Source organism: Rhinolophus hipposideros (genome assembly GCF_964194185.1).
Source record: "Rhinolophus hipposideros genome assembly, chromosome: 9".
In the NCBI taxonomy this organism is placed as follows: domain Eukaryota; kingdom Metazoa; phylum Chordata; class Mammalia; order Chiroptera; family Rhinolophidae; genus Rhinolophus; species Rhinolophus hipposideros.
This window is the reverse complement of record NC_138055.1, coordinates 56,535,096-56,559,677: the sequence shown is the minus strand read 5'-3', so window position 1 is coordinate 56,559,677 and position 24,582 is coordinate 56,535,096. Positions and strand designations below refer to the sequence as shown.

The 24,582-nt window shown below is 39.7% G+C and overlaps 1 protein-coding gene across 1 annotated transcript; it reads left to right on the top strand.

Moving 5' to 3' along the window:
- The first annotated feature begins 1,780 nt into the window (after positions 1 to 1,780).
- Positions 1,781 to 22,985, top strand: NEMP1 (nuclear envelope integral membrane protein 1). Its single transcript, XM_081060703.1, has 9 exons — positions 1,781 to 1,925; positions 8,674 to 8,798; positions 10,311 to 10,530; positions 13,800 to 13,872; positions 14,919 to 15,012; positions 15,455 to 15,569; positions 16,258 to 16,483; positions 17,284 to 17,457; positions 18,208 to 22,985. The coding sequence occupies exons 1-9, from the start codon at positions 1,799 to 1,801 to the stop codon at positions 18,386 to 18,388; spliced, it is 1,335 nt and encodes a 444-aa protein (XP_080916829.1). The 5' UTR covers positions 1,781 to 1,798; the 3' UTR covers positions 18,389 to 22,985.
- The last annotated feature ends 1,597 nt before the right edge of the window (positions 22,986 to 24,582 follow it).

The window sequence follows — 24,582 nt, the reverse complement described above, 5'->3', positions numbered from 1 at the left end:
TGTGTTGGGGGGCAAAAACTTTACGTTGATAAAACTGAACTCTTCCATCAACTCATCCTCCAAACCTGGAGAGTGAGCTGGAGTATTCTCCATAACAAGCAAGCACTTCATTGGAAGATTTTTCTCTTGGAGGTATTTTTTTACACTTGGCCCGAACACTTCGTGAACCCACTCAATAAAAAATTGCCTGGTTACCCAAGCTTTGCTGTTTGCCCTCCACATCACATGCAATTTGCTTTTTATGACATTGTTTTTCTTAAATACCCTGGGGTTCTCAGAATGGTAGACTAGCAAAGGCTTCAACTTAAAATCCCCACTTGCATTCCCACAAAATAAAAGGGTTAGCCTGTCTTTCATGGGCTTGTGTCCTGGCAATGATTTCTCCTCCTTTGTTATGTAGGTCCTCTTTGGCATTTTCTTCCAAAAGAGGCCTGTCTCATCACAGTTGAAAACTTGTTGGGGAAGGAAACCCTCTGCCTCTACATAATCTTTAAATTCCAAAACAAATTGGTCAGCGTCTTCTTTGTTGGCACCGGCAGCTTTACCATGTCTTACCACATTGTGTATGCCACTTCTCCTCTTAAACTTTTCGAACCACCCTCTACTTGCCTTGAAAATATCACTCTCATGACTTGTTCCAGGGGTGTTTTTGATGAGGTCAGCATGCAAATGTAAAGCTTTTTCACAGATTATGCTCTCAGAAACGCTGTCACCGGCCAACTGTTTTTCATTTATCCATATGAAAAGCAATTTTTCCACTTCTTCAATTGTCTGTGTTCTTTGTCTTGTAAGTGTTTTAACACCTCTTGCAACATTGGCTCTTTTAATGGCTTCTTTATTTTTTAAGATGGTACAAATTGTAGATTTGGCAATACCAAACTGCATTGCCAGATCACATACACGGACACCACTTTCATGTTTGGAAATAATTTCCTTCTTCACCTCTATTGTTGTTCTGTTAATGATTCTCTTGGCTTTGCAGCTTCTATCCATTTCTCACAGCAAGGGGTGATTGGCAGAGAGCTCCTGAGATGACATGAACAGATTGATTGCACAGTCACAAAAACAAATTGGTTGCAAGAGGGCTACTTAGATTAGATGAACACAGATGTAGATGAGCACAGGGTTCCACACATTCACAAAAACAAGAGTTGCAAGAGTGCTCTTGGTTGCAAGAGTGCTCTTGAGATGAGATGAGCATAGATTGATTGCACACAGTCACAAAATAAACCCAAGTATCACCTCCGTATTGCGTGGGTGCTCAGGACTCAACAGCGGACAGCAAGGCCTCAGGATCTTGCACTCAGCGGAAGCCCCCGGTGACATGTTCGACTTCAGAGGTGTGATTCGAAAACCGAAGCATTTACTTCCGGTTTACGGTGTTTGTAAACCGAAATGTTCATGGCCGCAGACTTTGGAAAACCGAGGTACTACTGTATCAAGATTGGTCAAGGAGAGCTCGCCTATTCTGATTCTCTATTGGCTAAACTTAACATCAATCGCATCAGTTGTAAATAAACTGGAGACGGAAGCCTGTTGTTAAGGGGTGGGATCTTCCTGTCGCCATTGCTAAGGTGAGAACTGTTTCCTAATAGGCTAAAAGCTGCTTCTCCCGCCGTCTCGCATCAGTTGCTAAGAGGCGGGATTATGGGGTCCGCAAAGGACGGCGTGCTTGAAGCCCCGCCCATCCGATTGGTTGTTAGGGGGCGGGTCTAGTAGCGGATATGCTGTTGGCCCTGCCTGTTCTGGATTAGTTGCTGGGGAGAGGCACGTGAGGAGGCGGTGGCGTGAGGCGACTATGGCGGGAGGAATGAAAGTGGCGGTGTCTCCGGCAGTTGGTGCCGGGCCCTGGGGCTGGGAGGCCGGGGGCGGTGGGGCAGTGCTGCTGCTCCTGGTTCTCTCCGGCTGCTTGGTCTGCGGCTCAGGTACCGCCCGGGCAGCAGCTGCCAAGGGGGCGGGTGCAGAGGGGGTTATATTTAGAAAAGTGGGGAGTGTTCCCAGGCGCGGCGGGTTACTCTGCAGAGTGGGGCGGGTGTACGCGAAGGAAGAAACCTAGTCGCCGGCTAATGGGCGTGGGCACTGATGGGTAAGGGCCTGGGGGAGCCTGGGGGAGCGACCCAGGGTGAGGAGGAGCCCGGAGCCTCTCGGCGGAGACCGGAAGGGAGTCCTGGACGGCTGCGTCGCGTTGCACGGGCCTCCTCGAGTTTCTGGGTTAAAAAGGAAGGAGACGGAGAACTGCGACGGGCAGACAGAGCTGTCCATGGGAAGGGAGCACCCCATTCATTCCGCAAATTAGCAACACCTTCTGAGCAGTAGATGCTGTTAGAACTCGGCACGGGTGGCCGAACAGATAATTATAGTTCGCCGAAATGCAGTGATCTCTCCTGTTTTCTGCGCTTGTAAGAATCTGGCCCCTACTGGCCCTGTAGAACGGACCTGGAGCTTTTAAATTCCCATATCAAAAAAGAAACAAAAAAAAGATGCAAACGCCATTTACCACCGAATAGGTTTCTTTTGGAAGTTTAATTCCTCAGGCAAGCAAATTTGATGTTTACTGCTGGATAATTGGCTTTGGGCTGGGATGACACTTTTCCGCTCTAATCCAGAAAACCTAGAGTGTTTGTAAGAACTTCCGTCTGCCCCTTGTCGTTAAATGCGAAACAGAAAAATAAGAGGGTTCCAAACGTCCACTGGAGGGAGTTGAAACCCACGGAGTTTAGGATAATTTTATCTTGTCAACACATACACTCCCTTAACTATCCCTTCGTTTTGCTGCCTATCTCCTGCTGTCACTTATAATTATCCTTAGCTGCAGCTTTAAGGTTGTTTCAGGATCGGTAGATCTAGTGCCGAAGTGCAGCGTCCTTCTGAGAGATTTTTTGGGGGGTTGGAAAGGGTAGGTATCTAGGAAGGTACTTTTCTAGAGGCAGGGCCCAGACTAACATTTGAAGGGCTGTGTTTTGTTTTGTTTTTTTTTAAAGATTTTATTGGAGAAGGGGAACAGGACTTTATTGGGGAACAGTGTGTACTTCTAGGACTTTTTTCTAAGTCAAGTTGTTACCCTTTCAGTCTTAGTTGTGGAGAGCGCAGCTCAGCTCCAGGTCTAGTTGCCATTGCTAGTTGCAGGGGGCGCAGCCCACCATCCCTTGCGGGAGTCTAGGAATCGAACCGGCAACCTTGTGGTTGAGAGCCCACTGGCCCATGTGGGAATCCAACTGGCAGCCTTCGGAGTTAGGAGCATGGAGCACTCACCGCCTGAGCCACCGGGCAGGCCCTTGAAGGGCTGTTTATGGTCTGAATGAACTTGGGCCAGATGTTTAACCTCTAAAATGGGGTTGTGGATTGCGGGGATGGAAGTGAAAATATACGCAAAAATGTTGCTACATAGAGCTCAATCAGCAATCTCTATCTTTCTTTAGTTAGGAGGAACAGGGACTCTTGGCTTAAAGAAGGGTAAACTCCAGGGATGATCTTTGTTCTGTTGGCCTGATAAATCATGTGGGTGGCAGCTACAATGTAACAATCATGTAATAGAGAAGAACTTTCTAAAAATCTAAAGACAGAATCGGAGTACTTCAAAAAGCAGGGAGTTCTTTCTCACTGGAAGTTTTTGAAAAACTTCGTTATAAAAATAATGAGTTTATTTTAGACTACTTGTCAAGTACAATTATTATAAAGAAGTAGGAAAAACCCTCACTGTTTATTCAGTAGTGATCCATTTTAGCACACTTGCTTCTGGTCTTTTCCAACATGTTTTTAAGTAAATAAATTTTTTTTAATTGACAGTACATTCATATTTCTGTCAGCAATCCTGTTCTCTTTCCTGGAGGCCACCGGTTATTACCAGAGATAGTTTTCTCATTTGATTCTGTAGCATAAGCATTTTCCTATGTCATTTAAAATTCTTCATAGATGTTACTTTTACTTGTGTTCTAAGGAAAGATCATTTGTTTAATGTTTCTGATTAAACGTTTAGTTGGATATTTGTGGTGTTTCTAGTTTTTAATTGTAAATAACACTGAACACCTTTGTGTGTCAGTTTTTATTGCATTTGGATTTCTTTTTTAATTATTGGGGTGACAATTGTTAATGTAATTACATAATTTCAGGTGTAACATTGGATTTTTTAAAGGATAGAGTCTCAGAAATGGATTTATTAGATCAAAAGCTAAAATATATTTAAGACCCTTGAAACATTTTGCTAAAATACTTTCCTGAAACGTGCCAGTTTACACCACTATCAGCAATATTTGCTTGTGACCCTTGCCAGCATTGGAGATCCTAGACTGTAACACTTTTGCTAATTTGTGGTATTTTAATGTACATTGCACTTCTTGGATTATTTGTGAGGGAGCATCTTTCAACTTGTTTATTGGCTATTTAATTTTCTGTTTTGACTTTGGAATTTCTTCGAGGTGTGTCCTTTGTCCTTGGCTTCTTTATTGTGATTACTATTTATTGTGATTTTTGTGTACTTTTAAAATCAATTTGTATAAACTTTTTTATGCATTACGGATATATATATTTATATTGGTTTATTTATTACAGAACTTTAATTTATTCTCTTTTATCTTTTTAAATAGAAGATTTATATTTTTATGTGGTCACTTGGTTTTATTCTTTAGATTTATTTCTCTTGCTTTAATGCTTAACCCTCCAAAATTGAATTGATATTATATTTTTGGGGGTACAATTTAATTTTTTATTTCACTTTTTAATCTATAATTAATTTGAACATTTGGTGTGAGATAAGGATCTAGATAGATTTTATTTTCCAAATAACCTGTCAGTTGTCCCAGCATCCCATTGAATAATCCTTTGCTAAGCCCACCGATTTAAAATGTTAGTTTTTAAGGAAGATTTTAAGTATGAACCGGATTACCTCTTTACAGAAATGAGTAGAGGCTACTTGAGAATTAGAAGAGGTTGTTTTTCATGACTTTACAGGGTCCCTTCTGGTCCTCACATACTATGAATTCATTTTCATTACCTTCTACCTGTAGATGTTAAATGATCAGTGTTGTTGATTGAAAAGCAGGTGGAAATAAGTTTGTAATGATCGTAAGTAAATATGAAGTGATTAACCTTTGAATAGCTGCTTTATGGGTAAATACAATAAGCACATTGTGATTCATTAAATTCCAAGAAGGCATTTTCTGAGAATAAGTAGATCTTTGGGCTCAGAAAGCATTTTCCTGAATGATTAATTCATTCTGCTTTTTAATATGCTGGCTAACTCACTTTAGAGAGAGAAGGAAAGGTGGTGTATGTCCTTTTCTATGGGACGTACAAGGTTCTAACATGAGCATTTTAGTAACTTGTATGTGTTTAAGGTCATTTGGTTTAGTTCTGTGTTTCTAAAAATTTAAGCCATAGCTGGAGTGGTGATTGTTTCTACAGATTATCTAATCTTTTAGGCTGAACTGGAATATTTTACCTATCAATGAATTTCCACAGATGTGACTGGCCATGGTGCTGATTTGTGTAGGAGGTTACTATTAGAAAGATTTGTTTGTTTATTTATTTACAGTTCTTTCCTTTGAATGGTGTGGAACTCTGGAAAAGGAAGAACTAGATTTTAAAAGATGTTGCTTTTTGTAAAATAAGCTTATTTCTTTAGGAAAATGACATTGGAAAATTTTAAAGTTAGTTAAAAACACGATTGCCTTTTCTTGGCGTGAAGTTTGTCAAATGGCCTGTGCTAGTGACACATTCATTATTTGTATCTTACTATCGTCTTGAAAGTAATAGTGGGCTTAAAAAGGTACAGTGTTATATTACTTGGTGCTGTGGGTAAGAAGGGGTTAATAAGTGTAAATCTTCTTTTAAAAAAATTGTAAATACAGTAGTTTTAAGCTTCACATAACCTTACTCTCTTACAGTCTCCAGAAGAAAATAAACTCTTGATCCATATTTGTGAATAAGTATTCTTTAAGTATATTTGTGAGACAGATATCAACAGGATTTTGAAAAGGTTTCATTTTATGAAAGATAGGCTTGGAGGAAATCCAACTTAGTATTGGATTAAATCCTAGTAAAAAAATTGATAGATAGGGTTTATGACACGCTCCTCCAAACTATGGTATCTTGGCATATTGAATATTTTAAGTTGAGGGAATTTGAGAAAAACAGCAGAAGCAGGAAGGTCACTCTGACCTCCCCGCTTTTGCCCTTCTTCCCCAAAGCAGGTCATAAAATCCTCATGTGAGAGGTGCTCTTCCTATACCTGGAGGAAAGGAGCCTGCTTATTGCTGAAGACAAACGGATCCCAAGAAGAATCCTAAGAAACAGGCCTTGCTCAGTTTCTCCCAGTTCACCACAATTACTTCATACTCCTAAACCTGTCTTGTTTCTCTAGGATCGTCTACTCTTCATCAAACCCAGCATAAAAGTACATAGATCTCACATTTTTTGGGGGGTCATTTCCTTTTGAAGGTTTTTGTGTCACACAAAATATTAAATAAATTTGCTTTTCTCCTGTTAATCTGTCTTTGTCAGTTTATTTTTCAGACCCAGCCAAGGAAGAGGGTCAAGGAAAACTTTTTCCTCCCCTACAATATCAAGACTGAATTAAAAAGAAAAACTTGAGATATAATTCACTTAGCTAAACTCCACCCTTTCAGTGGTTTTTAGTACACTCACAAGGTTGTGCAACCATCACCATTGAATACTTCCGGAATATTTTCAACCTTCCAAAATGAGACCCCATACACCTTAGCATTCACTTCCCATTCCTTTCTCCTCCCAGCCCCCGGCAACCACTGATCTACTTTGTGGATTTACCTATTCTGGGCATTTCATATAAATGGAATTATTCAACATGTGGCCTTTTTTTTGTCTGGATGCTTTCAGTCGCCATAATGTTTTCAAGGTTCATCCGTGTTGTAGTATGTATCAGTACTTTTATGGCTGAGTAATATTCCATTGTATCGCTATACTACATTTTGTTTATCCATCAGTTAGCGGACATACGGGTTTCCACTTTTTGGTTCTGGATATTGCTGCTATGCACATCTGTGTACAAGTTTTTGTGTGAACATTATGTTTCGATTCTCTTGGGTATACATAGGAGTGGAATTGCTGGGCCATGTGCTAACTCTATTTAACTTTTTGAGGAACTGCCAAACTGCTTTCCAAAGAGGCTGCACCATTTTACATCCCCCCTAGCAATGTATGAGGGTTCCAGTTTCTCCACAACCTCACTAACACTTGGTATTGTCCCAGTGAGTGTGAAGAGGTTTTTCATTGTGGTTTTGATTTGCATTTTCCAAATGACTAATGATGTTGAGCCTCTTGTTATGTGCTCATTAGCCATTTGTATATCTTCTTTGGGGAAATGTGTGTTAAAATCCTTTGCCCATTTAAAAAATTGGGTTATTTCTCTATTGTTGAATTGTAGTGGTTCGTTATATATTCTGGATACTAGACCCTTATCATGTATATGATTTGTAACTATTTTCTCCCATTTTGTGGGTTGTCTTTTCCCTTTCTTGATAGTGTCCTTTGAAACAAAAGTTTAAAATTTTTATGAAGTCTGATTTATCTGTTTTTCCGCCCTTTGGTTTTCATATTTGTATAGCATATCTATATGTTATATATGTATTTGTGTCATATCTAAGAAACCATTGCCTAATCCCAGACGATGAAGATTTACACCTGTGTTTTCTTCTAAGAGTTTTACAGTTTTTGTTCTTACATTTCGGTTTAAGGCTGACTTTAACTTCAAGATTCATCTTAGCTTCACCCTAAAACCATTTTCGATCGGTGGGCACCATTGCCTTTTTTGTGTGTAACTTTGGCTTTTTAAAGTTTGGTTGAGGGGGGTGTGTGTGTTTTTAGTTTATTTAAATCTACCCACTTTTATACTAAGAACCAGAGAGATAACTAAGTTTCCAGTTAGAATAGTGCTCAATAAATTGGTAAGTACAATATAGAAAGAACTCAAGGAAAAGTTATTTAAATGTTTTGTGGAGAAGGTAGCTGGCACAGCTTGGTTGGGAAGATGCAAAGAAGTGGTCACTTTAAAACCTTAAATTAGCTGCGATTGAATACAACACTTCTGAGGGAGAGAATGAATCTTCTGTTTTGGTAAAATCAAAGGGATTGCATATATTCATTGGCTGTTCTTAAAACTTGAAACAAAACAGCTGGAAAAGCAACTTTGTGATATTTTAGTATCTACTTAAAAGTGCTCTGTATATACAAAATGTTGCCAGTTTTGTTCATACAGCTGTGGAAAGGGATAGAGAAAAAGCACCAGATGGGTTTACTCTAGCTATGCCTTTATAATGGAAGCAGGACCTGGGTGTGAGTCTCATTTAAGCTATTTACTGTTTCTGTGACTTTTGGGTAAATTCATTTTTCTTAAACATCAGTTTCCTTATTTGTAAAATAGGGATTATGAGAGTGCCTACCTCATAGCATTGTTGGGATGGTTAATGAAACGACAGCCTACTGCCTGTCTTAATATAACACTCAGTAGTAGCTTTTGTTATTTTTCTGGGTTAGTGACTATTTGTAATATTTAAATAAATTTGCCTTATTTCTTGTTTCTTGTTTCTCAGTCACTGACATTTTAATCCAAACTTGAAGAAAGCGGTCAGTTTAATTCTTTTTATAAAATGAGTTATTAGCTTGTTATATTTAATTCTTATTTCCTTTCTTTGCATAAAGCTGGAATTGATGTAAACGTGGTCATGCTTCAGGAATCCCAAGTTTATAATATGATCACTAGGCAACAGTTCTGTTACAGAAATGTGCTTATCCCAAAGTGGCATGATGTATGGACACGGATACAGGTAATAATTTGGAGGCCCCTGGCAGGGGTAGCTTCTGTGAATATTTGTCTGTCGTAGTGAGTACTTGGATGTGTTTCTTTTCTTTCACACATAATTTTTAAAAAGTATTAACAACCTTGGTAGGGTTGAGATGATCCTGAATTGTGTTTTCATCAATAAGTATTTGTGCTTGCTTTGTGTTCCTCTCGCTCTTTCTTTAAGTATCTTACAAAACTTGGCCCTGAGGTGAACTTCCTTCCTCCTTTCCCCAAAGAAACTGCTTCCTTCTCTTGCCCTCTTTTACACACACACACACCAACACACACACACGCGCGCGCGCACACCTCTACACACCTCTGTCTTTTTTGAAGGCCTTATGCCTTCTTTGGCCTGGAAACTGTTGTGTGCCTGTCAGGATGTAAACTCTTTTTTTGTTAATTTTTTTTTGGTATTGGGGAATATTGGGGAACACAGTGTGTTTCTCCAGGGCCCATCAGCTCCCAAGTCCAGTCGCAGTGTTCAATCTTTAGTTGCAGGGGGAGCAGCCCACGCATTTCATGTGGAAATTGAACTGGCAACCTTGTTGAGAGCTAGCCTTCTAACCAACTGAGCCATCCGGCCGCCCCACTGGAAGCTCAGCGGCAGCTCATTGTCTTCAATCCAGTTGTGGAGGGCACAGCTCACTGGCCCATGTGGGAATCGAACCAGCAACCCTGTTGTTCAGAGCTTGCGCTCTGACCGGCTGAGCCATCCGGCTGCCCAGGATGTAAACTCTTGCCTCGTGCTCCTATTTTGGTTCTACACAAGATGTTTCAAAACCCCCGCAAGTTTCCCCTTGATGGAATGACTTTGGTCTCATTTGTTTCATAACACTGTTAAGCCACCTGGCAAGCAAGATTACCTGGCTATAATAATGATTGAACAAAATGAGTCCTTTTGGAAGTATTACTGCTGTTATAAGCAAAGTTACTGATAAGGGCATTTGTTGTTCACATCAAAAACATAAGGGTGGGCTTGTGGGTTTTTTTAATTCTCTTGTTTTATTGTCTGATATAAAGATCATATTCCATCTGGGGCAAATTATAACCAACATTTACCCATAATCAGTGATTTGTGACAAAGGGTTGAATTTCTCAGCCTGTCATTACGGGAAACATTTTTGGGGCTGTTTATGCCTGGTAATTTTCTTAATATTCTAGATCCTTGCTTTATATGACCTCTCACAAATAGCTGTCTTGATAACTCTTTCAGCTTGGAAGTCCCCCCCCCCCCAATCTATGTTCTGCCCTAATAGTAGATTCAGATCATGTTAATAACAAGACATTCTAACAGCTGCCTCTGTGTTCCATGTGCACTGTTTTTCCCCCAATTATGTTTTAGCTGCTGCATCTCTCTTTCTCATAAAGTTTGTAGAAAACTAGTACCATTTCTGATTCAGATACGTACTCTAAAGTTTTTTTTTAAAAATTGTATTTGTGAAAAATTTTAATTATTACTTCCTTTTTTCTCATTCTGATTTTATTCGTGTTACAGATCCGGGTAAATAGTACCAGATTGGTACGAGTCACCCAGGTGGAAAATGAAGAGAAACTGAAGGAGTTAGAGCAGTTTAGTATCTGGAACTTTTTCTCCTCCTTTTTAAGAGAGAAATTGAATGATACCTATGTTAACGTGGGTCTATACAGCACAAAAACCTGCCTCAAAGTTGAGATCATAGAGGAAGACACCAAATACAGTGTCACTGTATTCCGCAGTAAGTCTCACCTCTGCTTTTCTGATAGATTCTGTAGTGAGAAGGGACTGAGCTTTGGAGGGTATAATTAGTGAGACAAAGAAGTCAGCCCAAGACAATTCCATTTTGGTTTTGATTATAACCTGAGTACACCACTGCTCCAAACAGTTTAGAGACTCCACCCCACATAAAACCTCTTAGGCCTAGAATCGAGACTTCCTCTTAGGTCATTCTGAGTACCTCCTTATCTCACATTGTGAAGATGAATATTCCTAATACTTCCGATGGCTCTGACCTGATATTTCTAGTATTCTTTGGAGTAAGAAAGTTATGTTTCGGCTTTCTGGGCACTTTTAGACAAAGATAGATGTCCTGAAATGTACAGGTCTACATTTGAAGACATGAATGCTTAAACAATAAAAACTGAAGAAAAGTAGAACTGACTATTAATACTTCACAAGTAAAAAGTATTTGTGGAACCATAAATAAATATGAAGATCACTGCAGTTTAGGGCTTATTCAGTACAACTAGGAGAAGTTTTCCTGTCTCTGAATGTGAGAAAGTTTCACAGAGGATAGGTCATTATCCTGTGGAATTCTCTATGACTTTCGGTTTCTCCTTGTTACCCAGTGTCCTGTGTTAGTAGTAGAAATATTCCTGGGTTTTGCTACGAAATAGTTTGTGCCCTTCTAATTGTCCTAGAATTCCATAGTTCTTTGGTTCGATGGGAGTGGCCTGGTTTTTTGGTTTCCTTTTACATTTACTGACCCCTCTTGCTCCTGTTCTGTTTGTGGGCCTCCCCTAGACTTAGAGCTCTTGAATGTGAAAGCTGTGAGAGTGTCTGGTATGCCACTAAGGCCTCTGCTTGGGCCCCTGGTCCTGGGTGACATGTGTTTGAGTGTAGGCTTTGCCAACACAGTGGTTGTGTAGCGAAAGGAAATAAGTGGTGATGTGGGGTAAGAAAAGCAGCCAGTTAGAGAACAACAGAGGGCCCTGACCCAAAGTTCTGGGCAAATCTGCTGAATGCTAGCCTGTGAATAACTTAAGGCTTGAAAGACAGATTGGTAGAGACCCCTCGTGGGCAATTGCATGAAGTGCTGATGGCACTAAGCCTGGCTCTGTCCCAAGGAAAGCTTGGTTTCTTTTAACTTTAGTGTAGGTAGTCAAAATAAAAATAAGGTCTTTGGGAAGTACAGGTTAGACAGAGACGTAATTGCACTTTCTCTTTAGAAGGGTGTCCAGGCTTTGTGTGGAATTTATAATGCTGTCTAAGAGGGCTGTTTTCATTTATTTTATTGGATGACCAATGATGCCAATATTGCCTTTTATTCTATACAGTTGTTCTCCCTTATCCATGGCTTCGCTTTTCTGTGGTTTCAGTTACCTGCAGTCAACCTCTGTCTAAAGTATTACATGGGAAATTCCATAAATAAACAATTTAATAAACAATTTATAAGTTTTGAATTGCACGCCATCCTGAGTAGTAGTGTGATGAAATCTCGAACTCTCCAATCTGGAGGCGAAACATCCCTTTGACCAGTGTATTTATGCTGTATATGCTGCCCTCCCATTAGTCACTTAGCAGCCATCGGGGTTATCAGATTGATTGTCACCGGTGATTGTGCTTATGTTCAAGTAACCCTTCGTTTACTAACTAGTAGCCCTAAAACACAAAAGTAGTAATGCTGGCAATTTGGATATGCCAGAGAGAAGCCATAAAGTTCTTCCGTTAAGTGAAAAGGTTGAAAGTTATTGAGTTAATAAGGAAAGAAAAAAAATTGTATACTGAGGTTGCTAAGATACATGGTAAGAATGAATCTTCTATCCATGAAATTGTGAAGAAGGAAAAATAAATCTGTGCTAGTTTTGCTGTCACACCTCAAACTGCAAAAGTTACAGATACAGTGCATGATAAGGGCTTCGTTAAAATGAAAAAGGCATTAAATTTGTGGGTGGAAGACATGAACAGTAAATGTGTTCTAATTGAAGGCAGGCAGTGTGTTGCACCAGAGGACATTGAGCCTGTATTCATCAAGGGATCCTCAGAAATGAGTGACCACATTTACATAACTTTTATTATAGTATAAGGTCATAATTATTTTATTATTGTTAATCTCTTACTGTGTCTGATTTATGAATTACACTATCATATATGTATGTGTGTGTATATATATGTGCATATAGATATATGTATACACACATACGTATAGGGTTCAGTACTATCCACATATGAGATGTGATCAAACAATACGGTGAATGTTTAAATAAAAAAAAATTTATTACAGTAAAAGACATTGCCATTAATCCCCTTCAATACACCCCCCGACCCCGCTTTGAACACACTTATCCCATTGTTCTTGTCACTTTCTGGAGCAGTTCTGGAAGTCCTCTTTTGGGAGTGTCTTTAGTTGCGCTGTCGTAGCTGCCTCAATGTCTTGAATCCTTTTGACTTTGGGGAAGAGCCAGAAGTTGCATGATACCAGATCTGGTGAATAAAGTGGATGAGGACACACCAATGTTTTTATTTGACAGAAATTGCCATATATAAGAAGCGATGTGTGACAAGGAGCATTGTCAAGATGAAGGATGATTTATTGCACACTTTAAAACACACCTTCTCTCAACTGTAGCTCACACCCGACTGACTGCATCAAACAAGTTGAAACTTGTTAAACTCTGTTACTAAGGTTCAACATGCTGCTTCCCATATTGAGGATCCCTGCCTTTACATTGGATGGTACTCGGCAGCAGCATTCACTGTATTTTGTGATCACAACAGAAAGGCTCCATGTCACATGTTGCTTCCGGTACGGTAATTTCTGTCAAATAAAAACATCACGGTGTGTCCTCATCCACTTTATTCACCAGATCTGGCACCATGCAACTTCTGGCTCTTCCCCAAAGTCAAAGTGACCATGACAGGTAAACATTTTGAATTGATTCAGGACATTGAGGCAGCCAGGATAGTGCAACTAAAGACACTCACAAAAGAGGACTTCCAGAACTGCTTCAGAAAGTGGCAAGAACGATGGGATAAGTGTATTCAAAGTGAGGGGGAGTATTTTGAGGGCAATGTGTCTTATACTGTAATAAATTTTTTTTAAATGCAGACATTCACTATATTTTTGTGATCATGCCTCACATATAGTATATATAGGGTTCACTGCTATCCACGGTTTCAGGCATCCACTGGGGGTTTGGAATGTATTCCCCATGGATGAGGGGGGACTACTATACTGCCTTAAACTGTTTGGTTCCCCTATTAAGCAGAAGTCTCTATTTATTTCAGGATTTGACCCCAAACTCTTCCTCGTTTTCCTACTTGGACTTATGTTATTTTTTTGTGGAGACTTGCTAAGCAGGTAGGTTCCAAGGCTAGAGTGCGGAATGACAAGGCTTAGAGCCACCCTGCTTGACTTTTATCATAAAAAGAAGTGCTGCCATTCCCTTTTCCAGAACCTTTATGGCTAGGCCATTGTCTGCTTGGGTGATTTTTAAAAATACTTGAATATGTGTTATGATTTTTTTTCTTGTATAGAATACTACAAGAGTGACAATAATACAGATTGACAATAATGAAATCCCCCCCATTGGGTTGACCCCTCTTGTGATGGGATTTAGCCAACAAATCATCCACTCTTGCCACCATTAGAAATAATGTGTTAAGTCCTTATTTTTACTGGACTATGTGTTGATAAGTTTCATGCCTCCAGACGTAAAGAAACAGGCATGAACTACTTAATTCATTTCATGTCTTTAGGAGCCTACTAGCTAAGCTAGGTGAAACTGACATGTACAAATATAAAGAAAACATAGATAACTAAACAAACATCAAACAAAGGTAGAATCAACATTAACTTTGTATATAAATGAAAAGAATATCTGTGGAGTAGTGAATGAAAGATTAACAGCTGGAGTTTGAAGTTGGACTGGAGTGAGACTGGTGGTAGTTCCTTCTTTTGGGGATCTTAAGAGAAACTCACAGTGAGGGAGGAATAACTAGAGAGTCTGGAATAAGAGTAGGAGCTCTCTGTTCTAGGCCCTGTGTTATCCCGCTGGGTAATCAGTTCAGTTCTAGTTTCCAGTCTCCACGAGCGCAGTATTCTTGTCCCTTTCTTCTCTCCAGAGAAGCTGTACAGTTCCTCAGAAGAAAGATTCTTATTAAAAATTGGGTTGGGCGAGATGCTGAGGATGGGAGTGGGAGGCTAAGCAGAGGTGTATTATTGGGATACATTCGCGGGACCTCCTTGATCCTGATCCTCATAATCGGCAGCAGCTGCATTGTACCAATCTCTTCAGTTTTCTGACCTCTAATCTTGTATTTTTTCCCTTATCTTTTGGCCTAGTGTGAACAATGCCATGTGTGAAAAATACACACACAGTCATGAAATATATTTTCTCTTTGCAGAAGCCAAATCTTCTACTATTCCACTGGGATAAGTGTAGGAATTGTGGCCTCTCTGCTAATCATCATTTTCATACTGTCAAAGTTTATGCCCAAGGTAAGTAGCAGAATACTCATGTGGTTAGGATGAGCTTGGATAGTTGAAGGACTGTTTTCTTGGATAATGGTACAGCACTGAAAATTTGCATTGGTGGCTGATAAGCCAATATCCTACTCTTTCTTTGATTCAGAAAGGTACTTTCCGTCATGAAACTTGGAGCCTGATTACATACAAACTCTCGCTTTTTATTTAAAATTCTATGCTCATTGGGGGATTAAACGTTTTCCTGTTTGCTAATAACATAGTCAAGCTTTTAAATTATTTAGCATCTCATTTTCTCAGTGTTCTTTTCAGACTGTACTGTTTTAAATATAAAGGACATCTTTTTAAGAGAGATGATTTTTAGTAGGTTGAACCTATTTTTTTAATCACAGTTCCATTTTGCTTTTATGGGTGGAAAGCCTGTTGTAACTTTTGTGCTGTCACTTCTCTGTCTTAGAAAAGTCCCATTTACATCATCCTGGTGGGAGGCTGGTCCTTTTCGCTGTATCTCATTCAACTAGTATTTAAAAACTTACAAGAGATCTGGAAGTGTTACTGGCAGTATCTTTTAAGTAAGTGTTGTCGGCTTTGCTTTCCCTTTTATATGTTTATAGGATGTTTTAGTTGATTTGCTGATGTTGCTTAAGGAGTTTAATTATCCATGACATTTTACTAATTTTTGAGAATCATAGTTCTTTACTTATTTCTATCCCCTCTACAGTTGTCACCTTCTCTTAAATTAAAATGATGTTGCTAGGGGGAAGACTTTAATTTGTCAGTGTTGATAAGTACACCTTTCTTTACACAATAAGCATCTTTCTGAAAAGCTGTAAATTTTCTTTATTAATATAATCATATTTTAAATCACACTTGAACACCTTAAGAAATGAACTCTGCGGTGAATCTTTGCTATAAAGCAAGAATCCTTTGGATGTACAGATAGTAACCCTTCATCTACCCTTCGAGAGGTGATTAATCTGAATTTTCATATATTGGGTTTTTTAAGTAGACTGTTCTAGAGTTGTTCAACACGTAGCAGTGCTCCATTTGAACCAAATAAATTTGGGACAACAGAAAGGATAGAAGATTCAAGAGACAAATATATCTGAATAATGAAAAAAAGTGAATAACTGAGTAAAAGTCTCGTCCGTTTTCCTGGTACAATAGGTGCTATATAGTGAACTTACTGCTGCTCCCCACACAAGTTATTTTTACCTGTTATTGCTGAAAAAGAATGTCTTCTGATAACTCTTGTCATAGGCTATGTCCTTACAGTCGGATTCGTGAGTTTTGCAGTCTGTTACAAATATGGGCCCTTGGAGAATGAACGAAGTATCAACCTCCTGACCTGGACCTTGCAGCTGATGGGCCTGTGTTTCATGTATTCTGGTATCCAGATACCACACGTGGCCCTCGCCATTATCATCATCGCCCTGTGTACTAAGAACCTGGAATACCCTGTCCGGTGGCTGTACATCACCTACAGGTGACTGAAAGGCAATGTAACTATTGAAACGTGCCATGTGGGATGCAGGTGCAGCAAAAGGATACAGAAGTGTTGACCTGGGAGCCTCTTTGTTAATGAAAAGTTATTGTATTTTTGCTTCTGCTTTTGTTCCTTCCTGAATCTCTTTTTTTAGACTCTGTATAGACATGTATAGACTCTGTATAGACATTTTATTCCAGTCATTTTATATAAAAGTATCCAGTAAAGTGTCATGTGTTCCTGTTACCACTGGGTGGTGCAAAGTATATTACTTTTATAGCACATGCCTCCGGTCACCTGGTTTTAGATTATTTCACATTGGCTCTCAGATTGCTCGGGGAGTCCTAGTCTTAATTTAAAATGTAAATCATAGCATGTTATCACCTTGTATAGTGAAGGAATGGTTACAGGTTCTAAGGTTGTCCATAGTTGTTCTATTACAGATGGTCAAGATGATTCCTTCAGTTTGGGAATCCAAGTTAATGGACCACAATCTTACACGATCGTTTTCTTATCATTTTTCCAGTTACTGGAAAATAAATATTTTATCTATCATTTACTGGTAAATAAGTGACTTTATTCACATTAGTGAATAATATTGACTACTCTGACTTGGCACTCGTAGTCTAACCTGTCAAGAGTACATTATAAAGATATCTGTGGAAAGAAAGGTGGGAGTGATGACTGTTAACGTTCAGGCTCTGTGCTGTATGGTTGGCCCACTGAAGGGAGCTAGAGGTGAGGGTGGACACAGATTACTGATTAATGAATGATTCATGGTGTTATTTTGGTGAGTACAGAAAGATGTGTAAGGCAACAGAAAAGACTGTCCCCCCTCGTCTCCTGACAGAAGAAGAGTATCGGATACAAGGAGAGGTGGAGACCCAAAAGGCTTTAGAGGAGCTTCGAAAATACTGTAACAGTCCAGACTGCTCTGCTTGGAAGACTGTTTCTCGAATCCAGTCTCCAAAGAGGTAAACTCTTGGACAGATATGCCAAGCGTCTTTTAGGGTAATTGTGACTTTGAGTTTTAACAGAGATCATACTTCTAGATAATCATTTTGTAGTTGTGGCTTTATTTTCCTGTTCATGTAGGAAAATTAAGAGAAAAGTGTGTATATCATCATATATTAAGCACTGTCCTGTTTTTTGGTTCCCTAAGGAACTACGTACTCTAGCTTTGATTGTAGCATTGAGATGAGAGTACTCCAGTACCATATTAAGTTTCTTCTCTGATAGTTTTGCATTGCTCTCTGAGTGTTTTTTTTTTTCTTATTTTTTGTGGGAGAGAGGGGGTGGGTTTTTCCTTTTTTTTTTCCTTTTTATTTGGGAGCAACTATACCAATGAATATGTGAAGCTTCAGTTTGGAATCCTGATGGCATAAAGTTTATAGGACCATAAATGAATGTGTAATGACCCTTAATCTTCTCTTATCAGGATTATGGCTGACTAAAGGAACCTTAGCACTTCCATAACTAAAATGGATAAGCTTGTGCTTATCAAGCAGGATGGGGTTGCAGGGGATGTTGGCCTATGATCCCAGCTTTCCTTTGCTCCTTATGTCTTGCTTTAGTTGTTTTAACTGCCAGAGTAAGGATAGGGATGTTGGCTAGATGATATAATTTGAGCTGTAAGCATATTCAAGGTTTCAGTTTATTCTTATTTTGAAAGAAAACCAGAAAGGACAGAAGATTCCTAATCAGTATTATCTTCTCTTTTCTAGATTTGCTGACTTTGTGGAAGGTTCTTTTCACCTTACACCAAATGAGGTTTCTGTCCATGAGCAGGAATATGGATTAGGAAGCATCATTGCCCAGGATGAAATCTATGAAGAAACATCCTCTGAGGAGGAGGACTCAGTTTCTCGCTACCCCACTATCACGCAGAACAACTTCCTGACTTAAGGGGTGGTCAGTTATTTTTATGTGGACTGGCTTGGTACCTTGATGGTCCATATCGCATGTGTTGTGCAATTGCTTCTCAGCTCTTTGAAACAGAGTGAGATAGATAGTGCAGAAATTCCCCCACTGAAATTAGAGGCCTGAATAGGCCTCCCTCTGGAAATGATCTTGGTGTTCTCTGTGGGATCCCTGAGGAATGAGAAGGGATAAAATAATGAATGCTTCCCATTGGTTAAGCTGTCAGCATGCCTTTATGTTTCCAAAGAAACTGGATGAGCACAGCTAGCACAGCATTCTAGCTTCTCTTTGAAAATTGATTCAGTTGTGGCATTTTTGCCACTGTGGCTGGCACTCAGAAATGAGAACTATTGTATGTGCCGTAATGCTTTCAGACTATAGGCTACATCTTCCAGAGAGGAATCCACAAATTTGAGCCTCCTTCACTTCTTCTTTTTTTTTTTTTTTTAAGATTTTATTGGGGAAGGGGAACAGGACTTTATTGGGGAATAGTGTGTACTTCCAGGCCTTTTTTCCAAGTCAAATTGTTATCCTTTCAGTCTTAGTTGTGGAGAGCGCAGCTCAGCTCCAGGTCCAGTTGCCATTGCTAGTTGCAGGGGGCACAGCCCACCATCCCTTGCGGGACTCTAGGAATTGAACCGGCAACCTTGTGGTTGAGAGCCCACTGGCCCATGTGGGAATCGAACTGGCAGCCTTCGGAGTAAGGAGCATGGAGCTCTAACCGCCTGAGCCACCTGGCCAGCCTGCCTCCTTCACTTCTGCTTTTATTTCAGTGACTAGAATTATCCTTGTTTTAAGAGGAAAATAGGTTTTTATTTGTTTGTGTTATGTTTTAAAATGTAGAGAAACTCATGTTTCTTTACATTTAAAATGAATATGTTTTAAAATGTAAGAAACTAATGTTCCAGAACCAGCAAGTACTCCAGAGTGACTAGCCCCACAGGCCCCTACATATTTATTAATATTGATTATCCATTAAAACCCCAGAAGCTGTTGTGTTGAGCTCTGAATTAGTTCTCACACATATGATATTCTAAGTCCTGTGTGCTTTTAGGAACATGTCTGTAGGCTCTTCTGTAGGGATGGTCCATTGGGCTTTTTATTATTTCAACGTTCAATTCCATCTTAAAAATACGTTTGCATTCTTCCTTTCCCATTTGTCCTTCCCCCTTTGCCTTTTCACGTAGGGTCTGTTCCCTTACCTGTGAAGTGTGTACGATTCAGAGTTTGTTTCATTTCTTATATTATATTATCTTCCACTTGTCTTTTAGCATTATTCCTGCTGTTTAGGAGAAGTGATCTTATTTAGGAAATTTAAATGCTTTTTACTGGTCCTCCATTTTTCTTGTCAGTGGGTCACATATCTGAGTTCCTGTGGAATCAAGAAACAGTCTTCTTTTCCTTCCCTTCCTTTGTCTACCCATTCTTCCTATTCCTTCCAACCTGGTCTTACCACCTCTGCTCTTGCACCACGAAATCTACTAATCTGTAAGCCCTGAAACTATGAAGTTTCTTGATACAACATACAAGTTGTAGCTATGTAGCTGCCACAGTTTTCATTGCCAGGAAATAGACTTCCAGGTAATCTTCATGCCTTTGGAGGCTCATTCAACCATCAGGATCAGGCACATTTTCCCATGAGTTTATTATACTTATTTGCAGTTTTATTTCTGATCAGAGATTTATGCAGCCTTTTATTACAGTGGCATTGGTTTCAGATTCTTTTGCCATTGGAAACTGCCCTTATAAACCATCAATGCCATTTATGAGGGAGCAAATTCCCAAGTCTCTGTCATTAGCTTGATTCTGTCTTTGTGATCTTCAACCTCATACCTTCCTCCAGGGAGAAAGCTGTAATTACTCCAGCTCGGAAGATAGAAACTGATGACAAGACTGTAGCATTAGACTTACTGGCTTACCATGATTATAGAGAAGGCAGATGATTTTTCAAAAAGTCTTAATAACTCTTTCAGACCAGCCATTTAGCAGATAATTTTGAAAGGCCCTGGGCTCCATTACTGACTTCCAAAATGTCAGCTCTGAGACTTCCCTCTAGGTGGCCAGTTGATTATTTCCAGCAGTGTTTCCCACAGCTTTAAACTGTCCTACAGTGACAACTACTTCAATTGGCAGCAAGTAGACGTATAGTAGAAAATGAAAAATAAGCAGTATTTGGGCAGTTGTTGTGGGTTAAAGTTGCAAGGTAAAGGAGCTTTATATTGGAAAACCTTTACACCCTTGTGAATTGGGTACATGGTAAATTTTTATCCCTCTACAAAGAGCTGTTAAGACCTCTGGAATATACTATTGTTGTCTACGTTTACAGAAATTGAGACCTAGGATATTTGAGCATAAGTTGATTTGAAAAAATGATTCAGCTGTACAAGTGGTCTCAGATTCCCTTGAGACTTTGGTGCCTTCCCCCACATAGCTACTTAGGGAGGTGGTAGCTTGCCTCCAGGGTGACTTTTCCTGACATGTCCGTATTTCAGTGAGAAAGCGTTGTGAGGTAGGGAAAGCTTCTCTTTTTCTGTTTAGCAAACTTGTGAAATACAGTTTCCATCTTCAGACCAGTTTTATTCACTGTGTTTGAATTTGGGTGAGTAAAATCAAACTCAGTTTATTACGTACTTCCTGCCTAGTAGCTGGAGACTGAACTGTAGGCAGTGGAAATCACAGTGGGTCCCGCAGCGTGAGAGCTGCTCTGAGACAGTGAAGGACAGTGCCTCTGGTGTGCCGTGTGTCCTTGCCTTACCTGCCTGTGTGGCTCTTCCCCAGATGCTTCCAAGCCTCCGTGTGCCCGGAGATTGCTTGACTTCGGAAACCTTCTTTAGAAGCTGCTCTTTTCTCCCTGTTGGCCACTTAGTCTGCTGGCTCAGTCACTACTTGAAGCCCCCATTTAATTTTCTCTGGCAGTTACAGCTCTTGCAATTTCAGCATAGTCTCATCTCTCAGACTGACCTCTTCAAGGAGTTAGCCGACCATTGGGACCATGTTTGCTGCCGTGTCAGCATCTTGCTCTGCAAACATCAAGCTGTAAATTGACCCAAGGGCTCAGGGACTCATCGGCATCGGAAATCTATTGCCTCTAATCGGTCTGACCAAGTTGTGGAGGGTATGTCTCCCATGAATGGGAATACAAGAGCCAACTGGCCTAAAACACTTCCCCTTCACTTTCCCACTCAGATTGCTTTCATGAGACCAATGAACAAAAATAAGGAAAATTTAGCAACTTTGATACCTTCTAATAAGAAATTACTATCAGCCACTTCCTCTCACCAAAACTAGTTTATTTCTTCCCCCAAATTCATGACTTTTATGTCTGTGCAAAGGGGATTTTGCTGGTAATAGTTCCAATGTTCCATTTTGTGCTAATACATCCCTGTGGAGGTCCTAGCCCTCTCTTCATTGACTGTTCCCTATAACCCAGTCTCCATTTGGCACGTACGATAGAGATTTGAGGAATGAAAGGACCCAAATAGGCCAGACGGTCCCCCAAGGCCCTGATATCCATAAAAGGCTTGGGAATGGATTATGCAATTGCCCTTAATCTTTGTGTTGTTCCAGAAAAAAAGATGGGCTCAGATGGATCCCTGCATAAAAATGGTTCCTCGCTGTGTACTTATAACTTTTCTCTGAATTGAGTAGGGAAGTTGAAGTAGGAGGAAAGGAAATTAAATGTCCTTTTTAATATTCCTTTGGACTCAGGTCTGACATACGAGATGATAACCTATATTGAAATGCCAAGAATTTTATCTGAACCAAGGAGAGGACAGTTTGACAGATTTATTATGCCTTCAACTTACATAGGCACTGTAACCAAGTAATAAACATAAAAATAGCCATTGTACAAGGCATAACCTTTTGCTTTTTTGATATAGCAGAAGTAATTTTTTTAGGGAAACCTATGCAATTGTGGTGATCTGGCGGTGTCTCTTGCTAACTTAGCTTATTAATTTAGTTGCTGTAGAATTGGATTCTAGATGGCTACTGTGTTGAAAAGGGTCTTCGGTGCCTTATGTGATGGGAGCCAGAGCCTGCTAGGAATAAACAACACAGATTCACGGGAACCTCAACATAGAGCTTTTGTGGGCATGGGAATGGCACACAGCCTCTCAAAATGTGAGGCTTTGGGCTTCCATACCCTAACCCATGTGTCATCTTCCCCTTCACAATCTTGACAATGAGTTGAAAATGGTGAAATCACCTTCTCCCAACTTTACTAGAGATGAGTATTATTAGAACTGTTACAAGCCTGCAATTGCCTCAGTTTTCACATTTTTCTAGAGTTGCTGATGAAATAGCAGGGGTAAAGAATTACTGGGTAAGTTTTAACCTGTGGGTAATGCCTTAGTGTTATTTAAAAAGATTTGTCATTTATATTTAAAATAAATGTTCATGAATATTTGAAAGGAACAAAATGATCAGGGATGACTCTGCCATGAGTCTTATTTTCAGTCTTTTCTGTAAGAAAAAATAACAATGTTATATATTTTTTCACTTTTATTGTACAACTTTGTAAGTAATCCCAATTTTAATAAAGTTTTATAGTGGTTTCTCTTAATAAACATGTACTTTTCTTGTTTGGATTTCTTGTTCTCAGGTAATCAGCAATTAGCTCCTCAGTTTCGTCTTTCTAATGAGATGGTTTCACATGCCATCTGTTTTTCTTTTTTTCATAACCACTGCTGCCCATCCTGGGTCTGACTTGCTCTATTTCCATCCCTGGACTTGATCATTTCCCAGGATGCCAGATCTCTAGGGGTAGTTTTGCAGGAGTAGCAGGTTGTACCACTATTCTGTCTCTTAGGAAAAACAATGTGTAGACTATTTCTGCTCCAGGGAGCTACTCTGTACTTTAGTTCTTTAATATTTTTTTAATGGCATAAAGTATTTGTTTTATATCTCCACTGGGGCGAGGGGAAGACCTGCGGATGGAGCTGTGAAATGCCTGCCACAGAACTTTGTGTAGGATAGAAGAGGGAGCAGGGCTGTAGTGAGCATTAGGGGCCACGGAATAAAAACTTCAATTATGTCTAGGCCCAACTTCTGTAGTAGGAGTCTGGAAGCCTCCGTCTTTCATGTTTTGGCCATTTTCTTTGCTCCAAGAATCTGTTATAGCATTTGCATTAATTCTGTACCTGTCTTTTCTTATTGGTTTAGACTGCATGGAAATCCATTGTCCATTTCTCAAAGATGATGAAGGAAGAAAAAAGGATGTGGATCAATGGAAATTTATGTAGATGAATGCACACTAATGACATCTTTTTTCCTCTCCCTTCTATAACTGTACTAAGTAAATAAGAGACACAGATGGTCATTAATGGCTGAATTAATAAAAACTTAAAGTGTGATTGCCAGGTGTGCTTTTATCCCCCAAAACATCATAGGGTTTTAGGGAGGATAAAAAAAAAAAAGGCATTTAAAGCAGTTCTCAAACTTTAACATTCATAGGAAACATCCAGGAGCTTGTTAAAATGCAGACTTCTGATTCAGTAAGTCTGGGTTAGGGCCCAAGATTCTGCATTTCTAATAAGCTCCCAGGTGATTCAGACACTGCTGGTCTGGGGACCTCCCCTTGAATAGCGAGAACATAAAGCATTTGCTTGGTGCCTGGCGCACAGGAAGTACTTGATCGATGTTGTTACTAATTGACACCAGATTATTTGTGAAAGTCAGGAAAACCCTGTACTACCACATCCTCCCAACTCGGTCAGAAATCACAAAAGGATTTAGAATTCTTTCTTTTTGCCAGCTCTATTGAAGTATAATTTATAGACAATAAAATTCACCAGTTTTAAATTTTGCTGAGTTTTGACAAATGGAGACCGTTGTGTAACCACCACCACAATCATGATACATTTCCATCACCCCAAAAACTTCGCTCATGCCCCTTCGTGGACTAGAAATTTTAATGGGGGAAAGAGGAAGAGAATTTCAGAGTCAGTGGAGGAAGATACACAAGCTCCAGTTGGTTCAGCTTTGGGAAGCAGGAGATCATAATCCTGCACCCCACCTCCCAAGCCTCCTCCCCACCTCGGGAATGCTTTGACAGGTCTTGAAATCCCAGCTGAGTTGGATGTGTATTTCATACCTTGTTAATTTAGAGTGACCTACTCATTCCAGTCTGCCCAGAACTTGTAGTTTTAGCACTCACATTCCTGTGTCCAGAGAACTCA

Coding starts and splice junctions, on each gene's coding strand:
- NEMP1 (XM_081060703.1), top strand. CDS start 1,799: ATGGCGGGAGGAATGAAAGTGGCGGTGTCTCCGGCAGTTGGTGCCGGG. Junction 1,926..8,673: donor CTGCTTGGTCTGCGGCTCAG/GTACCGCCCGGG, acceptor CTTTGCATAAAG/CTGGAATTGATGTAAACGTG. Junction 16,484..17,283: donor TGGCTGTACATCACCTACAG/GTGACTGAAAGG, acceptor TGGTGAGTACAG/AAAGATGTGTAAGGCAACAG.